The 22,120-nt window shown below is 37.0% G+C and overlaps 1 protein-coding gene across 6 annotated transcripts in view; it reads right to left on the bottom strand.

Moving 5' to 3' along the window:
- The window catches only part of LOC137198246 (major histocompatibility complex class I-related gene protein-like), a 75,300-nt gene that overhangs the window by 47,093 nt on the left and 6,087 nt on the right, over window positions 1–22,120 (bottom strand). Inside the window, exons 1-7 of one of the 6 annotated variants that reach the window (XM_067611956.1) lie at window positions 12,092–12,223; window positions 9,339–9,605; window positions 7,572–7,850; window positions 6,586–6,888; window positions 3,981–4,079; window positions 3,707–3,724; window positions 3,119–3,630 (exon numbers count right to left, since the gene is read on the bottom strand). The exons of 2 other annotated variants lie outside the window; for them this stretch is intronic. In XM_067611956.1, coding sequence (XP_067468057.1) covers window positions 3,557–3,630; window positions 3,707–3,724; window positions 3,981–4,079; window positions 6,586–6,888; window positions 7,572–7,850; window positions 9,339–9,605; window positions 12,092–12,140 — 1,089 coding nt within the window. In that variant the 5' untranslated portion in view covers window positions 12,141–12,223 and the 3' untranslated portion in view covers window positions 3,119–3,556. Of the gene's footprint in view, window positions 1–3,093; window positions 3,631–3,706; window positions 3,725–3,980; window positions 4,080–6,585; window positions 6,889–7,571; window positions 7,851–9,338; window positions 9,606–12,091; window positions 12,224–19,388; window positions 19,972–22,120 lie in introns of those variants that run through there. 3 more of the 6 variants (XM_067611955.1, XM_067611957.1, XM_067611959.1) reach the window with 3 other exon arrangements.

Genomic DNA, 22,120 nt, shown 5'->3' on the forward strand with positions numbered 1-22,120 from the left:
TAAGATTGAAGACACATTGTTATTTACAGTATATATCTGCAAATTATAGTTGTTTTTATTAATACGAATAAGAAGAAAACTTTTCAGTTGTTTACTATAACATTTACAGTAAGAAACTGTTCATGTAGATTACACTAGAAACACTGTAAAAATACAGTATATTACTGCAGGTCTAGCTACAGTATCAAACTGTAAACTTCATATTCTACTGCAGAATACTGTAATAAATTTTACAGCACTTAACTGTTAAAGTAAATTACAGCAGTGACACTAAAAAAAACTGTAAAATGTTGGCAACTACAGCTGCAGGTAGTTTACTGTAATTTTGCAGGGAAATTTGTTCCAGTATAATACAGTACATGCAATACAGTAGACGGGGTCAAGATATAGTGATCAGGATGTGACACAGACGCACAAACAACCACTTTAGATCCATTTATATTTTCAACCTAAGCACTAATTTCTGTTGAAAGGTCTCACCCGACTGCATTAATATTGCTTTGTGTATTTATGTTGTTATAATTTACATATTGTAACCCCGCAAAAACAAACAAAAACTTTTGTTCATTGTACTTCTTGTACCTCTTTGTGTCTCATTTAAATTAATATATATGAAACCATTTAGGAGGGAAATCATTGTGCTGACAACTAATTCATTTCAGAAAACAACTACATGCTGATTTTTTGGGAACACAAGCCAAAAAGGTTGGGAACTACTGCTCTAGACTACTGACCATGAGTAATTATAATTACTTTGCCTGCACAAAAATCTACTTTAAAGTTCAACATCTTTAAGTTGGAGCTATGTTTATGTAGTCTGTAAGAAAATTCTTCTTACCGAAACAACAGTTGACAAACATGTTTGAAATATTTTTAACTTTATCAAAAAACACACACACACATAACTCACATAACCTCATCACTACAAGTAGAGTTGATTGCATTACACTGAATAAGATAAATATCAGTGCAGATATTGATCCAGTGTATCAGACTGGTGTATCACTGCCAAGTAATAAAGTTTTTCTGTAGTTTCTGTATCACAATTATGGGGTTGTAGTTTTCTGCAGTTATGTAATCATATGTCTGTCTGTCTCTGTCAATGACTTTTTGTCTTTACACCTGTTTTTCCACTGAAAAGCCTTCAATTTTTGTTCTCCATCTCACATTAGGTAATTTTGACATTTTTGTGGTGAATGTCTTTAAGGTTCAAATTTAGGTCATATTTTACCTAAACCCATTTGCACACTTTATGTGATTCAAATTCTGTAATATGAATGATTTTGCATCTTCATTTGAGATCAAATAGGTGCTGAGTTACACTTTATATCATTAACCTGACTGTGGGGACTTGAAAAGGAAGTGGTGACGTCCAAGACTGTCTGAGACGTTTATTTCCACTGATAGATGCAAAACATGCATTAAAAGTTTCTGAATGACATGAATGACAGTTTCTGCTGTCATCAACACAACACTGATATTAGTGAAATACGACAATAAAAATCTATCTATTAGCCTGTCCAGGAATTTTAACTGTCTCCTACTGTAGATTTGTTGTTGTATTAAAAATAAAGATTATTTAAAATTTATCTGATGATAATTTACAAGTGCTCAAATCTTCGGTAACATTGGGGAAAAGTTATTTAGACCTACAGTTTAATTTTAGTTTTCACTTTAACTGTATTGGTCTGATCTTCTGGAAACAGGCTATTTGTAAGAATCTTGCTTTAACTATTGAAAACTTTAAGTCAGGAAACCCTTTGTTATGTTGGAGGTGTGGAAATGCTCTGGCAGCTGTTTCGGTGTGGTGACCTCACAGCTGAGACATTTCAGAGTTATGTTGCTCCCTAGTGGTGATATAGGGAAAGACACACTCTAAACCTCAGACTCAGTGTACCCCTTCATAAACTAAATTTGTGGTACATATTTTCTTTTCTTTTGTAGTAGTAGTGTAAAAGTTTTCTTTTATCCTAACACATTTTGACAACTGATAAAAAAGTAAGCTCATGCTTTCTAGATGTCAGGGACAAGCTTCAACGGAGTGTTTCCCAAAACTTGACAGCTTGTGGTTTTGGAGCAATCCATGTCAGTGTCTTTGGGTCAAATGCTATGAAGTCTTCTCCATCATAACCAAACTGAGCAAAAACATTAACCTCTCCAGTCTCATCATCCAATTCACAACCATTCATCCTCTGGAAAATGTAACCAGAATAAAAGTACAAGAATAAAAGTTACAGTAAAGTGTAAGATATGAATAATTAAGCTATTTGCTTAGTTGCAGCAGACTTGCAGTTTTCTGGGAGTTTGTTCCAGATATGTGGAGCATAAAAACTGAACGCTGCTTCTCCAGGTTTAGTCTTGACTCTGGGGACAGAAAGCAGACCTGATTGGTCTGGATGGTTCATACCGTAGCAAAAGATCAAGAATGTATTTTGGTCCTAAACCATTCAGTGCTTTATGTATGGGGTGACTTGAATGTCAGTGTGACAGACTATCAAGATCTCCATCTGAAAAGAATTACTAAATATTTCTTCCTCCTCTTTGGTGCTCCTCCAGCTGGTGGCGCCCTTTAGACAACATGCCATGCTTAAAAACAGCAGGTGAACAGTGTCTGAAAATCTGTTATGATGTTGTGATTCCTGTGACTAAAACTGGTAATTCTGTTTTTTTGATCAACTCAGCAGTAAACATAACAGAACTACAAAATAAGTTATACGGCCCATTGTTTTTTAACTTAATGACAAAGCATTTTTGAGGTGAAAGTGAAACAACAGGAACTTACTTTAAAGGGTACTCTGTAGGGATGTGCAGAAAGCCCAGTATTTGTATTTGTATCTACATTTGTTAAGGCAGCAAAATTATTTCAATTTGTATTTGAATTTGAATAAACGTGGAAAGACGCTTTTATAATCCTGTTTTTGTTTTTATTATGTTTTTAATTTTAGAAAATTAAAGTGTGTCAATAAGTATTCATGAATTAACTATCTTATGGAGGAGGTCCCCACAACGGTTCTCTAACTGGAGTCTTCCAGATCATAGACAACTGCGCTGACTACTGAGCTAAAACTTTACTAAACGCCTCATTGCAGACAGACCTCTACCTATATATACACCCATAACACAGAGACAGCACACCATGTAACGAGTAGGAAAGAACTTCAAAGGTGATTCTTGCTTTGCACGTTTCATTTATTGCCTGTTTTTTACAATCTAAGTGCAGCAGAGGAGAGATACTGAGATAACGATGTAACCGACCTGCGCACAGGTACCTGACATGGGTTTTTTTTCTTCCCAAAAAGAAATAATTTAAAAAAATATTTGTATGAAACAAATAATTTTAAAAATATTTGTATGAAACAAATATTTGTAAAAACAAACAAACAAACAAACAAAACACTATTTGTGTTTTGCCGAATAACGTATTTGTATTAGGGCACACCCCTAGTACTTCAGCTAGAATGTGACACAGAAGTTTGACACTGAATTAGGAAACAATCTGTATTTTGTGTACACTATTGTGCAGCTTTGTTTAACTGGAAGTGTGAATAATTAGTCTTTAATTTTTCGTCGTCCCACAAGTCTCTCCGTCTTCTGAATTCAGTTCAGTGAGCACAGAGATGTTGTCAGCAGCTGAAAGGTCAGAAACACACTGTTAGTTCATTCATAGTCAGAATAGTCACAATTATGAACAAAAACAAGTACTTACAAGATGGAGGGCATCTGGCTGAAATAAGAACAAAAAACAAATAATATCATTTTACACAGTTGTAAATGCCAGTATATCAGCTTCTCACCACTGAATCTGATTGTCTCTCTCTCTTTCTCTCCTATATAAATATTATAATAAATATAATATTTTGCCTTTCTACTATTAATTGGGGCTTGTTTTACCTTTATCATCTGAGTAAAAGCAACAGCTCAAACTCAATCTAAGCATACAAAACATTTAATAAGAACATCCCTCAGTTTAGGTCTCTCACCTTTCTTCTTTTTGTAAAACATGAATCCAGCAGCAGCTATAAGGATGACAGCAAGAGCAACCATTGCAATGATGGGGATGGTCATATCTGTAAGTATCTCTGTTAAGCAAAAAACAAAGAAAAAAATGACTAGAAGCAGGTTAAAACAGACGTTCATCCATACATCTATTTAGTAATACTAGATGTGTCATAATTATATTAATAAAACAGACAAAAAAACAAATGAATACATTAATTCATAGACGATGAAAGAGATAAAGAAACTACACTTTAGGATAAGAGCAGCTACAAACAAGTAAACAAACAAACCACTGAACTTGGGGGTTCACAAAATAAAGATAGAGGAAATGTTGTGTACAACAGAGGCTTCGTTTAGATGAAACGAAAAGTCTCTGCACTGGCAGTCTTTGAGCCTGGCTGGTGTTTTTTTTTTTTTGTTTGTTTTTTTTCAAAGAAACATTGTATATCCATTATTTGATCATGTCAAAAAGTCTTCTTTCAAGGCACTGGTGGTGGTGAGCTGCCTTTCATGGGTGTGCAAGGAAGAGTGTGAAAGTGCCCATGCAGGCTACCATACCACACCACTGGATTAGACCAGAACCAAATGTTTTATGAAAATAATCACAGTCATACAATTAGTTTACTCTTTGTATTTATTATTATAGAGCAAGACATTACAATAAAATATTAGTTCTGTGTTATTATAAACAAGACTAGGTCAAAACCTAGTATATGGCTGGACTGTGTACGGTCAAAGTGTGAAATTGCGGCCAGTGTGTTACAGTGATAGGGGTAGTGTCTATAATGTGAATTCCTGGATATTAAATGTTCATCTGCAATTTTTCCTGTTGGTCCCAGTAATATTTGCTGGTATAGTATACTGAAGTAGCATAACACATGACATGGTTAAGCTATGTTTGAGTCAAAAAAGGTGGTAGATGCAGTTGCAAGAGCAATACTTTCAACTCATATCTTAAGATGTTTGATTTGAAATAGAACTTACTTTAATTTTAATTATAACAAGTCTAATTATCTTTTAAGTTCCCACGCACTTTCATTTTTTTACTCTGTGGATGTCTTGTTTTTCACTCTGCATTGAGCTTTTTTTCAGAGTGATGGTTATTTGGGGTGCTTTAACTGTGCGCTCTCCCTCATGCCTCTATGTGCCTTTTTTCTGCCTCTTTCCCAGTAGATGATCGTGGAGGCTGTGGTGGAAATTGTAAATGAAAGTTTTGACAACATTTTGGGTGCAAATTCAGGAAACTTATCTCTGCCCAGTTACCGAAAATCAAGCACACCTGCAGAGCAGCCGCCCCAGACTAAACTGATATAACAGTTATATGAGTCGTATGTTTTACCTGCAAGACTCGTGTTTTAGTACTGTTGTTCATTATTTGTGATGTGAAAACATCAGAGAAATAAAAAGCTTGCATCCTAGTATTAGTTCAGTTATAAAATGCAAGCGCAGCACAGAGCGTCTCTCCTAGCAGCTGCTAACAGCGCTGTTAGCTGATGAGTTAATCACACTGAACGGTAGAGGAGGAGATGGCAGAGATGCTGGTACGTGTCTGCTTAAACAGGAGTTTAGCCAAATTTGCTGCATTTAACACTAGAGCTGAGAGCATCAGGGCAGGAGCAGGAAAAACAGTCACTCTGTGTTGCGCTGCTGTCCTCCACTTCCATCATCTTGTGCTGATTCATTTTGAAAGAACAGCCAATGGGGAAACTCCAACACTGGGCAGGCTGACTCACTCAGCTACTCAGTCAGTCAGTCAGTCAGTTAATCACAGACAACCAGATGAGTTGTAGGGCTGGTCCATGGCTGGTCTAGCCAAAAATACAGATAACGTAATATACATACAATATCCTTACATGCATTTTTGGCTATGTCCACTAGGGGGTTCAGTGAGCCAACTGAACTAACACAAACTGCATCTGTGGTTGCAAACCATCTGGACAGTGCTGACCTTTGAGAGCACAGAGAGTAGAAGAATCCAAGATGAGGAAGCGATCATAGCTGTATAACTGTCCCATAAAAAAGGGCTTGGTTTTGTGACGGCCCCTCTGCTTTGTGCTCGCTGCTGCTGTGCTCTTTGTTTGCAGGGACAGGTTCCTGAGCACACTAATTAGTAGGATGGGACACACCTGGGCCCGGTGTGCCCCATATATATAAAGTCAGAAGCGGCCAGCTCAGATCACACAGCATATATTCACTCATCCACTCCCTACATAACTGATTTTACAGACTAACCCTACCTATCGTTATCTGTTGTTTGTTTTGAGTACTTTGTGTTAAATAAGTTTACTTTTTTGATATTAAATACCTGTGTGACTTCCCTTTTTTGCCAGACAAAAAAACAAGCATGAACTGCAGGAGTACTACAGTAAACTAAATTTGTCTTTTTTTGTCTCACGTGTGTAACATTTGTTTCCAGTCTTAACCCAGTTGGTCCTGATCACAGCTTTGTTCAGTTTGGTGATGATGTTGTCCTTCACACCACAGAGCTTAAACACACATTCGTACTTCTTCCAGTCTTCAGTCTTTAATGTATACATTACATGTATACATTAAATAAACATTGTAAAGTCAGTATTCCAGTCTTACCCCAGTTGGTTCTGATCACTGCTTTGTCCAGTTTGGTGACGATGTCGTCCTTCACACCAGAGAGATGAAACACACATTCGTACCTCCTCCAGTCTTCAGGTGTGACTGATGAAAGGTTCAGGTCAACACTCATCTGGAAGGATCCATCATGGTTGGGGAGAATCTCCCCATGGTCCACGTCTTCATGAAGCTTCTCTCCATCTTTCCTCCAGAACATCTCGGCTCTGTGAGGATAGAAACCTGTAGCGTGGCAGCTAACTGGAGAGGAGGGAGTTTTCTGGAGGAGAGACACTGATGGAAGTTCTGGAGAGAGAGAGAGATTTTCTTTAACAATTACTCAGCTACTCCTGAGGATCTCCATGCACTCCAACTGTGCAGTATAAGACTAATTTTTTTGTTCTGATATTTAGTTTCTGAAGGTTTACACACAGCATAAGGACTGCTGTACTAATAAAGGATGATTGGTGTGTTGTCTTGTACTAATGGAAGTTTGCCTTCAATACACAGTCAATTTAAAGGAAGCCTGTGAAGTTGACTTGCAAACTAGCATGTCTTTACACTTAGGTCTCTAGTTTCAATGCAGTAAACTAACAACCAATGACGCTGCAGTGTGCTCACATGTTTGCACTATTAAACACAATCAACCTGGGCATGGCAACTTTGATGAGAGTGACTCATGAATAGGGATTCTGAATATAAATAATGGATGGCCTACCGTTAAGGGAAGTTTCATTTGCCATCACATTGGGTTAATTGATGCACAAGTGAGTAACTGCTGAGATTTTTGCAACTGAGAGAATTTCCTAAAAAAGGTCAGCTAGGGGTAAAAAAAACAAACCCACAGAGCACCTTTAAAGGACTCGGATCAAGATGTCCCTAATATATAATATATATTCCTCCAAATATTACTCTGGGGCTCCTTTAGAAATTGAGGAGGCATACAAACATGTTTATGTACATTAAACTACATCATGTTATGTGATTACCTGATTTTTGTGGGGAGTTGTTTGCATAGTTCACATACTTCTTAAGGAAATGAGTGCACTCATTGGTGAGGGCATTCTTCCAGTGAACATTTCTATCCATATCACTGTCCCACTCGTGTTTGATGATGACAGCTTGTGGTGATGGAGCAATCCATGTCATTGTCTCCATGTTAAATATTATGAAGTCTTCACCATTATAGCCATAGTGATTAAAACCTGTGAATTCTCCAGTCTTATCATCCCATTCACAGCCATTCATCCTCTGAAACACGTGGGAACCTGAAAGAGAGACACAAAGACAGAAACTGCAGCAGCATTGATTGGTATCAAATCCTCACTAGAGACTCATAGTGATCCACAGACACTAAAACAGAGGATATATGGAAACCACTTAAAGCCAATCATCATCTGGACAGTGTGGATGACCTGCATGGATGTTCAAAATGGAAGCTACAAATGCTTCTTTACAGCGTATCAGTATGAACAATTTAAGTAATCGAAAATAAACACTACCAACGTTTCTATATTGCTTGTTTAAATACAATCATCTAGTTGCACTGAGTTAGTCTTTGGGATTAAAAATGGATTTCACTGCTTTTCTAATGAACTATATGGGTAATGAACAGGTGCATTTTTCAGCATGTTCACTGAGTAAATCCTCACAATACTGAAGCCAACTGTAATCACCTGTCAAACAGACACGTTTCAAAATTACATTTTTTTTTCACACAAATTTTTGTGCAATTTATAACGATTACTTATATCGACCTTATATAGACCTTGGGATGGGTACAGTTGAGATTCTATTGAAACCTGCAGTGGTGATTACTGTATTTTTTTTTACTTTTGACACAACTTAACTTAAGACAAATTAAGTGTTGTGTTGTACATGGGTAATGCGACACACTCTTCTGCCAATAGTGTACAGGTGGCAGTAACACACTAAGTAAACATGGATGTAAACAATGCAGGTTTCAAAATTTTATCATTATTATCATTTTTTAATCAGCTTTTAAAATGTTTTATGAGGAAGGCAATGCATTCAACATTTTGGTGAATAACACTGAATGTAAACATAACTTTTGTTTGTTTACATAAAGCTCAACAGGGAGCCTTTAATGTTTTCAGAGCTGCAACAGTAGCTGTTTTTCCATCTAACTGTTAAGCATATTTTAAGCAAACTTTTGAAATGACGCAAAAAAGGAAAAAAAAAAAAAAAGAAAAGAAAATGCAAAGTATGCCAGTTTCCATGAACTGGTTTGGAGTGAATAAACTAGACTACACAGTGTTGTTTTGTCAGAAGTTAGCGGTATAGGCTACGTCATGCATGGGTGTAATAAACAGAGTAGAAGAAGTAAAGGTTGTGGATTGGAAATAAAACCAGTCACCTTGGCCGTCTATGATAGAAAAATGGAGAGAGGTCTTAAGGAATTTGTTTCAACTGGACAAGTTGTAATTATTCTTTCATGTTCATGCTGTTGTTACGTCTACCAGCCATGTTTTCGTGCATTATGAGAATATCTGGGAAGACGCTGACACCAGAAAAAGCTGATCCGTCATGTAAGTTAAATGTTTGCTATGTCAGATGGTGTATCCATCTCCTATTTAGCACATCAAAAACTTTTTTGCGTAATTGAGTTTTGTCCAATTTTGCCATTTTCATCAAACTTTTCAACATGTGCATAAAAATACCTTGATGGAGAAAGGGCTAGTGTCCCAGAAAATGTACTTAAGTAACTGAAAAAAACAAAACAAACTGTAACGTACCTTCAGATTGGTTAAAGCGCTGCTTCAAACTCTTGATTTTGGATCTGAAGAATTCCCGGTTATGTAAAACCCGTTGAATGTACAGTTCAAGATGCTGAGGATCATCTTCTATTATTTTTTTCCCCCAGCTCGTTTTAGTTTCTGGACTTGCTCTGTTGCTGTCCCAGTAACCCACTTCAACTTCATCAACTATTATAACAGCCACAAACTCCGGGAAACTTGAGACCCCATCCGTAGCGGTTAGAAAATACTTCAGGGAGTGTCTTGCTGTAGGACAAACACATTTATGAATTAGACAAATTTGTTAATATGTCCTGTTTGACTGGTTTTCAATTCAGTAGTCTGGACATGATATTTCACAAAACAATTACACCACAAGGTCTATAGTAGCTATTTTTGGACACTGTGGCATGTCTTACTGCCGGCCAGAGTGTCCTCTGTGATACTACCATGAGGGCGCCAAAGTCAAAATTGTGGCCTTACGCCCATGTATACTAATTATCTACATAATTATCTCCACAAATTAAAACATACTTTCAACATATATGAGCCACAGTTGATAGACACGGAACATTTTACAGCTTCAAAATGTATGAGGCTATTTAGATATTAATGGATGCATTTAAGTCTTACATTAAAATGTGTAATGTGAATGTGAATTGTTTTAAATTTATATGAACCTCAGATCTTATTTTCAGCATTCTGCACAAAAGAAAAGTTATATTTCAGTTTAAAGACTAATAGGCCAAAGAGCAGAGAACATATTAAAGGCAAGTTCTCAATAGCAGGTCTGGGATTATTGGTTGTTTTTGCCTTTTTTTGATCATGAATTTAATTTTTTTGTTTTGTTTGTTTTTTTTTACTAGTGTAAAACATGTATTACTGCATTCTGTAAGGCAGAAAACATAAAAATCAGACTTAATAACATAAAGTCGATTACAGTATGCATTTTCCATTTTCCTGTACCCCTTTATTCTGTCATGTTGCTGCACTGTTGTCTGTCTTTAACCCCTGGATGGGGCCCCTTGAGCTTTGTTTTGTTTTGCTGTTTTGCTGGACTTGGTAATTTATCTTTTATATTAACTTCAAAAACATTGAGTGATATAAATATTTTTCAAAAATGCTTACTTTTATTATTATTTTATTATATGCAGAATACATTTGACGTGTCAGTGTTGTTATTTGTTCGATTATTTTGTGGATTATTGCCTTGCATGGCCTTTAGTTTCACAGTGGTAAACAGTTGTAAAGGCCAATAACTGCAGGCTGAGTGTGGAGATCCTGAAGTGGGTATATTCTGTCTATTCCGTTCAACTTTGGTTGCTACAGCAGCACCTGTGACTGGCAGACAAATCTCAAGAGACTCTGGACATGATGCACAGACTGGCAGTTCCTACCATGTGATATTATACTGAACACATGTCAATATGGAGTCATAGTCATAGCACCACATACTGACAACAGGAAGTCAGCGTAATGTGACAAACATCATCCAATTTACATGAAATTTACATGGTGTGGTCTACACATGCTATAGAGCAACATCACATATAATTAGTGGGTGTTCTCTAGCACCACATAGTGGATACAAGAAGTGATAGTTATCTCCTACATGAAATGTCCAATATTTATGAAAATGTATATCCATGTCAGTTCCCCTATGGTTGATGTATTGCTTTATTGTTTCACTTATGTTGTATTGCCTATGAGCAACAGGAAGTGAAGCCTAAACGACACATAGTTCATCAAATGTATAGACAGTTTCCAATATGTCATCTCCAGCACTGTGTACTGCACACACACACACACACACACACACACAGACACACACACATACACACACACACACACACATATATATATATATATATATATATATATTTATATATATATTATGTTCAGAATGCAAAATGTGACGCACACCAAAAAGGGGAACGACAAAAATTTTGCCCCCCTCAACCTCTCCCCTGTTGCCAATGGTTACAAATGACTTAATACTAAAGGCTAAGTAGTAGAGGTCCAGATAAGCCAACTGAGAGAATTTGGTGTGTGTCACATCTTGCATTTTTAACATAAGAGGGGAGTCAGATTTTGGTTGATGTAAAAACTAACACAATAAAATATGACTCCCTCCTCAGTCTCTCCCCGTTGCCACTAGTGACAAATAGGTCCAAATATGTGAGCAAAGAGATTTCTTTTGAATAAATTGTTTAATGTAACATAAGAGGTTACCTGGATTTCGATAGTGAAACTTGCGTAACGAAACTAAGTGAAACGAACTCCCTCATAAAACCACCTCCCTCCAGATTTACTGTTCTTTCATTAGTCATTAATCCTGCAGTAAAGATAATACGACTGTTTCCAATAAACTTATTTAAACAGAGGCGGAGATCGCGAGTAGCTTGTTGCGTGAAGTGTGTGCGCGTGCACGCGAAGAGGAGTCAGATTCTGCGGGGAGGAAAGGAAAATTCCACAACACCTTTTAATTATGCGGTAAAGTTACACTCTAAATGCCCAGTTATTTCTCCCTCTCTCCTCATTGTCTTGTTTTCTTCCGCTGTATTTACATTTAAATACCACATATATGTTCGGATTCATGTGAGGAAGTTACACCGTAAGCTTTGGGAAATTAGTGACCGGAACTTACCATTGGAAGTTACACGAAGTTCAACTGTATTAAAAAGTGTTACCGAATATAAGCATGAATGCTGAAATAGAAATTACACAACTGTTTAAAAAGATTATTCCGTTACCTGCAGATGCAAGATGGCAAAAGAGAAGCAACAACACGATCCCCTTCATCTTGCTTTGATGCAGACGTTAAAAAAATACTTCACGACGGAGGAAAGATTGTCAACAGTGCACACGGTGCAAGTGAAATGACCAATAGAAATGCAGGAAATGTGTGCGTGTGTGTGTGTGTTTACCAGACGCTTAGATAGCATGTAATGACGTGAGCAGCTGTTTAAAGTCGAGAATAAAATTGATCCTAAAAATCAGCAATTAAAGTGACAAAATTAAGAAAGTGTAACAACTCAGGTGAAAGAAAATGCTCCTTAAAAGACCAGTAGGCAAAGCAAGGTAAGACTAGATTGTATATGGCACAATTTATACAATGAGGCAGTTTCAAAGTGCTTTACTGAGAAGGAATTATATTCAAAAACCCACGAATGACTCCTTACATGTGAAAAAGGGCTTAAGAATTCAATATGTGTGTCATGTAACGCACAGAATCTCCTCACTTGAAGAGCTAATAATGTGTCCAGTTATTATCTTCAATATTATCTTCACAATCTGTGGGGCTGGAGGTTATCAGGTCTGGGTTTTTCTACCTCAGTGAGTTTCTCCTTTTATGCTGTGAAAGCTACACAGCTAATACCTGCAATACAATAGACATGGTCAAGATGCAGTGATCATGATGTGACACAGATGCACAAACAACCACTTAGATCCATTTAGATTTTCAACCTGAGGACTAATTTCTGTTGAAAGGTTTCACTCTACTGCATTTGCATTGTTGTATCTCAGTCTCTCAACTTCCCTTTTTTAAGTTACTCTCTCCTACTTCCTCATACATTAGATTTCTATGTCATAGGTCACCAGATCTCTCTGAATTGCTGACATGCCAAAATTAACAGAAATATTAGTATTTATATAAGATTATATTACAGAGAAATAAAAAATAGGAATTAGCAAGTTTGTTCAGATGTCATCCTTCCTCCAAAGTTTTAATGAATGAAGTTTAAAATATTCTAAATTCAATGCTTTAGACTACTGACCATGAGTAATTATAATTATATCATCTGCACAATAGACTTTTTCCCTGCATTCATAGTTCAACATCTTTACATTGGAGCCACGTTCATTTAGTCTATGAGAATATTCATCTTACTGTAACAACAGTTGACAAACATATGCTTGAAATATCAAGGATTTTATTTAAAAGAAACAACTTTATTACAAAGAAATGTAATGACGACAAATATGTCTGACAGTCAGTTATGTAAGTCAACATAAGAAATGATTTCGAGCTTTTCTTTTCAACATCTACTTGTTTATAGAAACTAAACAGAGAAGTACCTCATCTTTAAATTCATGCAGTTATTATAAACATTTACATGAGATAAATGTATATACAAATATTTTGAGGAACATTATATGGATGTGATGAGAATAAAAGAGAAAAAAGTCACATGCAAATCACACACACACAATTATCTGACATTCAAATTATACAAAATACTTTTTTTTACATTTTACAATCTGTTATACAATATACATTAAACATTAAGTTCTTCAAAAATATCAGTGCTGTGGGCACAACAAATTCAATTTCACACAAAGATTAGTCACAGCTCTGGACTGTGGCAAAAAAGGGAAGTCAAACAAGTATTCCATATTTTAAAAAGTAATTTTATTTAAAATAATGTAATCAAAACAAACCAAAGTAACACATTGGTGGGGTGAGTCTGTAAGATCAGTGATGTAGGGAGTGGATGGGTGAGTGTATGCTGTACGGGTGTTGTAGGGTGGAACAAAGGAAAAACAACTATGCAGGAGTGAAAAGAGAGAGACTCAACTGGCAGCTTCTCCAGCTTATATATATACATGAGGCACATCTGGCCCAGGTGTGTCCCATCCTGCTAATCAGCCTGTCCTCAGGTTTCCGCCCCTGCAAACAGAGCACAGCAGCAGCAAGCAAAGCAGAGGAGCCGTCACATTACCAACAAAATAGGTGAAATATTCATGATTTGGTAACATTTTGTAAACAGAGGACTGAGACATACAGAGACATATTCAAGTTTAGTATAAATTGAAACTATTTATCAGACCAATCTTTTTTTTCATTCCTCCAGGTACTCTGTGCAGGTTCTGTCTCTTTGTGTGTTGATCTTGGGTGCAAGTGATTTATATAACTATTGATGGAGTAATCCTACTTTTAATCTCCTGATGCCATTTCTGATACCTAAACTCAGGATATTGGCTGATACAGAGTGCCCATCCACTACCAGTACTTCTATCTGTATTTCAGTTAAACATCTGGAAACCTCACTGAGTAGGTTCATTCTTCTATTCTTCTGTATGATAACATGAGGCTGTAGCTACACATAACTTCACTACATGTTGAGATGTTCAAAACTGACACTCTTTACACTTTTCAGACAAATCTTAATTATATTGTTCCAGAAGGTTTATAAAATTGTGTTGCATTGCATTGAATAAGATCAATATCAGTGCAGATATTGATCCAGTGTATCACACTGGTGTATCACTAACAACTAACACCAACACACACAAAAAACATGTTTTTATGAAGATCATTTTTATGTAGTTATGTTTTATGTGTCACAATCATGGGGTTGTAGTTTTCTGCAGTTATGTAATCATATGTCTGTCTGTCTCTGTCAGTAAGTTTTTGTCTTGACGCCTCTGTTTTTATACTGAAAAGCCTTCAGTTAGTCTGTGTTTGGTGTAGGTTGTCTGGTCCAGACATGTTCTCCATCTCACACTAGGTAGTTTTGATGTTTTTGTGGTGAATGTCTTTATTGATCCAATTTACCAAACTTATTTAGGTAATATGTTACGTAAATCCATTTACATTTACATTTAAATTTACATTTTTCATTTAGCAGACGCTTTTATCCAAAGCGACGTACATATGAGACTGATACAACACAAGCAGGGATCTAGTCAGGAGACAACAACACCAGTAAGTGCCATAAAGCTTAAGTTTGGGCCTGATAGGACGTAGATGCCAACAGGCAGTGCAACAAGGCAATGATTAGAGTGCATTGAGTGCATAGAAGTATGGGTTTTTTTGTTTGTTTTTTTTGTTTTTTGTTTTTTTTGTTTGTTTTTTTTTCTCTCCCTACCATTAGCACATTTTATGTGTGTTTCACATTTTGTAATATGAATGATTTCTCATCTCCATTTGACATCTGAGCTGAGTTAAACTTTATATCATTAACCTGACTGTGGGGACTTTAAGAGGAAGTGGTGAAGTCCAAGACTGTCTGAGATGTTTGTTTTCACTGACAGATGCAACAACTGCATTAAAAGTTTCTGAACGACATGAATGACAGTTTCTGCTGACATCAACACAACACTGATATTAGTGAAATAAGACAATATTGATCTGTTAGCCTGTCCAGAAATTTTAACTGTCTCCTACTGCTGATCTGTTGCAAATAAAGATTTTTTTAAAATTTGTCTGATGATAATTTGCAAGTGCTTAAATCTTCAGTAACACAGTGGGAAAGTTATTTAGTCTTACATTTTAATTTTAGTTTTCACTTTAACTGTATTGGTCTGATCTTTCATGGAAACAGGCTGTTTGTAAGAATCTTGCTTTAACTGTTGAAAACTTTAAATCAGGAAACTCTTTGTTATGTTGGAGGTGTGGAAATGCTCTGGCAGCCGTTTCTCTGTGGTGACCTCACAGCTGAGACATTTCAGAGTTATGTTGCTCTCTAGTGGTGATATAGGGAAACACAACACTCTACACTTCAGGTCCAGCGTACTCCTTTTTTTGTAGTAATAGTGTAAACTTTTCTTTTATCCTCACACATTTTGACAACTGATAAAATTTTAAAAAGTAAGCTCATGCTTTCTATGTATCAGGGACAAGCTTCACTAGAGTGTTTCCCAAAACTTTGGACAAAACCTTTAAGCCTACACATCTGAACATTTGAGGTAGACACAGGTATGATGTTCTTGTCATATCTCACAGGTGTTTTATTCTATCATTCCAGTTTTTCATGACTTTGTCAATCAATTTGTTTCTAATGACTTCATATCACCTGTTTTAAAAATACCAATGTATTGGGGTCTTCAGTCAAAAGCACTCATTTCCACCTATGCAGTTTTAATAAATGGAAATATTTATTGAGTTCATGTTTGTCATGGGTCCTAATTTAAAGTATCACGCAGATGCAGCAGACAGATTTCCTCATTTCTTTTTACACAGTATGCAATCAACTGTAACTTTCCAAAAATAATAATAATCTGTTTTTTTTTCAGATAACATAATTTACATATGTAACTAAAAATGTTTTGAGAAGAAATAAGTAAACATTTTGCTATGATGGTTGTTTCTTACAGCAGTTTATTCTACCAGTCGGTAGTCCTTGTATGTTTAATATGTTGGTAGGATGAAGCTTAAGCAGGTTTTCAGGAGACTTTTATTTAATAATAACTGAACAAATTGAACAAAAATGACACAAGAAAATGTAGCAAACAAAAAAAAAATATTTTTCTAATTTACATTTGACCTAAATGTCACCTTCTGTATGTGACACATCTGAGAGCTGTGACCCCCCCCTAACAACAACATCAATGTTGGGGGGGGGTCACAGGTCACAAATGTTTTACAATTCAATAACGAAAACATGATTGATTGACAATTTATACTGAATCATTAAAACTTGAGTGCGGGACTTCTGACTCCCCCTTCTGGCAGTGAGAGTAAAGGGAGGCACTTGGCTGTGACTGCCTGACACAGGCATGCAGCACGCTCTCATGTCAAACCTGGATGACAGGCACACAGAGAGGGCCGGTAAAAACAGATATGTTTTAACGGTCCACAGTCCCAGTACGCCAGTACACCACTGGCCATAACCTACTGTTGCAGTTGTAAAACAGTGAATAAATTGTTTCGAGCATCACAACCTCTGGAAGAGCCAAACGATTAAAGGCCAAATGGCCAGAGTGGGAATGTTGCGCCTGACATGAGATTTAAAACCTCTGTTGACTGTGAAATACAGAGAGATTTATTTGGCGGTGACAATGCTCAGTCAGCATTGTGTGAACTTGTTGGCAAAGGCTTGAAAGTAACAGATGTTCATTTATATGTAAAAGTTCATATATATAAAATCAATTTAGCCATTTTTGCAATAAAGTACATCTGTCAGATTAATTAGGTGTCAGAGGAACCTTAATTAATCCTCCAACACCAATAATCTGAGCATTAACAAAAACCTTACAATGACATCAACATTTATCAGCCGCATGACAAATACAGGACATGTGAAGATGACAAATGTATAAGATACAAATATAATCTCTAAAACGTGTTCGTGCTTCAATATGCAAGTTTCAGTATTTAAATATTCAAAAATGTATTTATGTTGTGTGAAACTGTGGAAACATTTATAAATGTATGTGTAAAAAGAGTAACAGCTGTTACTTGGAGTGGAGGAGCGATGTGTGTCTTAAGACTAAGACATAAGTCACAGATATTTATACTTTGGTTAAAGTGGGAGAAGTTGGTATAGTGTTTAAACCATGGGAATGGTAAATGGACTGTACTTGTATAGCACCTTTCTAGTCTTCTGACCACTCAAAGCACTTTTACACTATGAATGACATTCACACACATTCATACGCTGAATGGTACAGGGGCTACTACGCAAGGTCCCAACCTGCACATCAGAGGAAATCAAATCATTCATACACATTCACACACTGATGGCACAGCCATCAGGAACCACTGATTTTCCAATTAGTGGACGACCCGCTCTACCTCCTGAGCCACAACCGCTCCCACAATTAAACAAACAGCGGAAAAAAAATCGTGTTTTCTCAACCGTCGTCTAGTGCAGTATCTTAATTAGTGTTTCTGAAATGCAACTGTCAAACTAATTGTAAGTGAAAGAATGAGTAGTTGAATATTTAAAGTTTTAGGTTTGACTTATGTTAGAAGCAGAGGTTAAAGTGCTGAGTATCATCATGTCTCCCATAACTTGACTTAATGCTTATCATCATCAAGGACAGTACATCACATGACTAACTGATATGAATTTGATATCTGAAGACAAAAGATGCCCCACTGGAGTAACGTTGTGGCTCTTTGGTGTCTGGTAGCTGCTGCAGTGATTCATCTCCACCAAAGGTTTGAGGAAACAGCTGGAGAGCAGCATCAGTTCTCTCCAGATGTTGTTACTCCTGCAGTGGAGGATTCACATCAACATTAATGCTTCTATCAGCTCTCAGATAATCTTCACAGATATCATTCTTCACTGCATCCACTGATGACCTGAAACTCATAAATATGATCTATGAATTCACAGTTACAAATAGAAAGGAACCTGGACTTATTAGTGGTCATATTATATGTATGTTTGATTTTAGTCCAAAATATAAACTTGACTGAGAAATTCTGCCAAATCAGTCTTTTTAACAAAGACAGACTTTCAGTATATTTATGAAAGTATTATATCAGTATACTGTAGCTAGTTTCAGGAGGAGCAACAGAGAGATTTTTCATACAGTATCTACACAGTGTTGATGACATGATGAAATACTCACTGTGAAGAGCTGCATCTCTGACTGAAGATGGATCAGAGAATGATGAGTCTGAAGCTATAAAAACAAAGTGTCAGTAATTTAAACTATAAACTGCATAGAGACAGAGAGAGAGAGAAATTGACAGAATACTCACAGTTTGCAGGCCTGAATCCTGAAATACAGATGAGAAATTACAATATTTTAAAGTGTAAAATGTCAGAATTTATGAAAGCAAACAAAGAAAACATTAATACATGTTTTATAAAAACATTGTATTAATTCCACTGATTTCTGCTTTTATTTTGAAAGGCAAGAGTAACTTCAGTTGGAGATCAAGTTACTGAACATCAGCCAGGTTACACTGTTATTTGTTGTTAAAATGGCGTCATGATGAGTAAAAGTATGTTTGTCTCTCACCATTATCTCTCCTTCTCCAGATGAAGACTCCAGTGATGCAGACTGCCAGGAGCAGCAGCAGTCCTACAACACCTCCAATAACAGGACCAGCAGGGAACTCTGAGGGAGAAACTGGAACCAGAACAACAGTTCCATTTTGTTCTTATTGTTTAATAAATCTTATTTTCACATACAAACAGTAGATTGTCTTGTGAGTAATCCCATGACAGTGCAATAAATAAATACAAATAAACTAAAAATGTGGTCTAGCATTTTGCATGTTATGTTTCTTTTTTCTGAAATTATTCTTCATGTTTAATTTGGTTAGATTTGTGACAGACCTGTGCTCCTAACCGTGTGATGGCACACCACTAATTTTGAACTGCCTTTTATTGCATCCACTTAAGGTATTTAAGTAGGTCATGTGCATAATGTAACAAGTAAGAAACAATATTTATTTGAATGAGCAGAACAGCAGTTTTGTTTGTTAACCCTGTGCTTAACTAACCTTCAGCTCCAGAAAGTCAAGATTGTTTCAAACTCATTCAAATTGTAAAATCAGAGCTCAGGTTTAACATCTTCTAAATGTTCATGGCAAATTTCATGTATACATTAAATAAACATTGTAAAGTCAGTATTCCAGTCTTACCCCAGTTGGTTCTGATCACTGTTTTGTCCGGTTTGGTGACGATGTCGTTCTTGGCACCAGAGAGATGAAACACACATTCGTACCTCCTCCAGTCTTCAGGTGTGACTGATGAAAGGTTCAGGTCAACACTCATCTGGAAGGATCCATCATGGTTGGGGAGGATCTCTCCGTGTTCCACGTCCTCATGAAGCTCCTCTCCATCTTTCCTCCAGAACATCATGGCTCTGTAAGGGTAGAAACCTGTAGCGTGGCAGCTGACTGGAGAGGAGGGAGTCTTCTGGAGGAGAAACACTGAGGGAAGGTCTGGAGAGACAAAGGGGAGGGGGCAGGGGATGAGGGATAGATGTTAGAAACAGAAGAGGGATATTTATATTGTGTTCATGAAACTACATTAAGTCAATCAATCAATCAATCAATCAATTTTTATTTATATAGCGCCATATCACAACAGAAGTCATCTCAAGGCACTTTTCACATAGAGCAGGTCAAGACCGTACTCTTTAATTTACAGAGACCCAACAATTCCCCCATGAGCAAGCACTTGGCGACAGCGGTAAGGAAAAACTCCCCTTTAACGGGTAGAAACCTCAAGCAGAACCCGGCTCTTGGTGGGCGGCCATCTGCTTTGACCGGTTGGGTTGAGAGAGAGAAAGAGAGAGGGAAAGGGGGAGGGGGGACAGAAGAAAAAAAAAATCACAACAACAACAACAACAAGCATGAGCAGCAACAGCCAGGGAAGGACGCCATCAGGACTGTGAAGGACCGCGAAGGTTCGGCCCGGGACTCAGCTTTTCCTGTGAGATGAGAAAGCACAAAAAACTCCGGGGAAGAAGCAAAGTTAGTGACATGCATTGATGTTACATGAATGCATACAGATGGAGAGGAGGAGAGAGGGGCTCAGTGCATCATGGGAAGTCCCCCAGCAGTCTAGGCCTATAGCAGCATAACTAAGGGCTGATCCAAGGCGAGCCTGGTCGGCCCTAACTATAAGCTTTATCAAAAAGGAAAGTTTTAAGCCTACTCTTAAACATAGAGAGGGTGTCTGCACCCTGGACTGAATCCGGTAGATGGTTCCATAGAAGAGGAGCCTGATAGCTGAAGGCTCTGCCTCCCATTCTACTTTTAAAGACTGTAGGAACCACCAGTAAGCCTGCATACTGGGAGCACAGTGTTCTAGTGGGATAATACGGTATTATGAGCTCTTCAAGATATGATGGTGCCTGACCATTAAGGGCTTTGTAAGTTAGGAGAAGGATTTTAAATTCTATTCTAAATTTAACAGGAAGCCAATGTAGTGAAGCTAAAATGGGAGAAATGTGGTCTCTTTTTCTAGTTTTAGTCAGAACACGTGCAGCTGCATTCTGGACCAGCTGGAGAGTCTTTAGAGACTTGTTAGGGCAGCCTGATAATAAGGAATTGCAATAATCCAGCCTAGAAGTAACAAATGCGTGAACTAGTTTTTCTGCATCTTTTTGGGACAGGATGTGCCTGATTTTTGTGATATTACGTAAGTGAAAAAAGGCAGTCCTTGAAATTTGATTTATGTGGGAGTTAAAGGACATATCCTGATCAAAGATAACTCCCAGATTCCTTACGGTGGTGCTGGAGGCCAGGGTAATGCCATCCAGAATAGCTTTATCATTAGATAATGTGTTTCTAAGGTGTTTAGGGCCAAGCACAATAACTTCAGTTTTATCTGAATTTAGTAGTAGAAAATTGCAGGTCATCCAGGTCTTTATGTCATTAAGGCATGTTTGGAGTTTGTTTAACTGATTGGGTTCATCTGGCTTCACTGATAAATATAATTGGGTGTCATCTGCGTAACAATGAAAATTTATGGAGTGTTTCCTAATAATATTACCTAAAGGAAGCATATACAAGGTGAATAGAATTGGTCCAAGTACAGAACCTTGTGGAACTCCGTGTCTAACTTTTGCCTTCACGGAGGATTCATCATTCACATGTACAAACTGAAATCGGTCTGATAAATAGGACTTAAACCAGCTTAATGCAGTTCCTTTAATGCCAATTAAATGTTCCAGTCCCTGCAAAAGGATTTGATGGTCAATTGTGTCAAATGCAGCACTAAGATCTAACAGGACAAGTATAGAGACAAATCCTTTGTCCGATGCAGTTAGGAGGTCATTTGTGACTTTCACCAGTGCTGTCTCTGTGCTATGATGCGCTCTAAATCCTGACTGAAAATCCTCAAATAAACTATTGTTATGTAGAAAGTCACATAACTGATTAGAAACTGCTTTCTCAAGGATCTTAGATAGAAATGGAAGGTTAGATATAGGTCTATAATTGGCTAAAACACCTGAATCAAGAGTAGGCTTCTTAAGAAGAGGTTTAATTACAGCTACTTTAAAGGACTGTGGTACATAGCCTGTTACTAAAGACAGATTGATCATATCTAGTAAAGAAGTGCTCACTAAGGGTAAGGCTTCCT

This window comes from Thunnus thynnus, chromosome 15, assembly GCF_963924715.1.
Source record: "Thunnus thynnus chromosome 15, fThuThy2.1, whole genome shotgun sequence".
Lineage (NCBI taxonomy): Eukaryota > Metazoa > Chordata > Actinopteri > Scombriformes > Scombridae > Thunnus > Thunnus thynnus.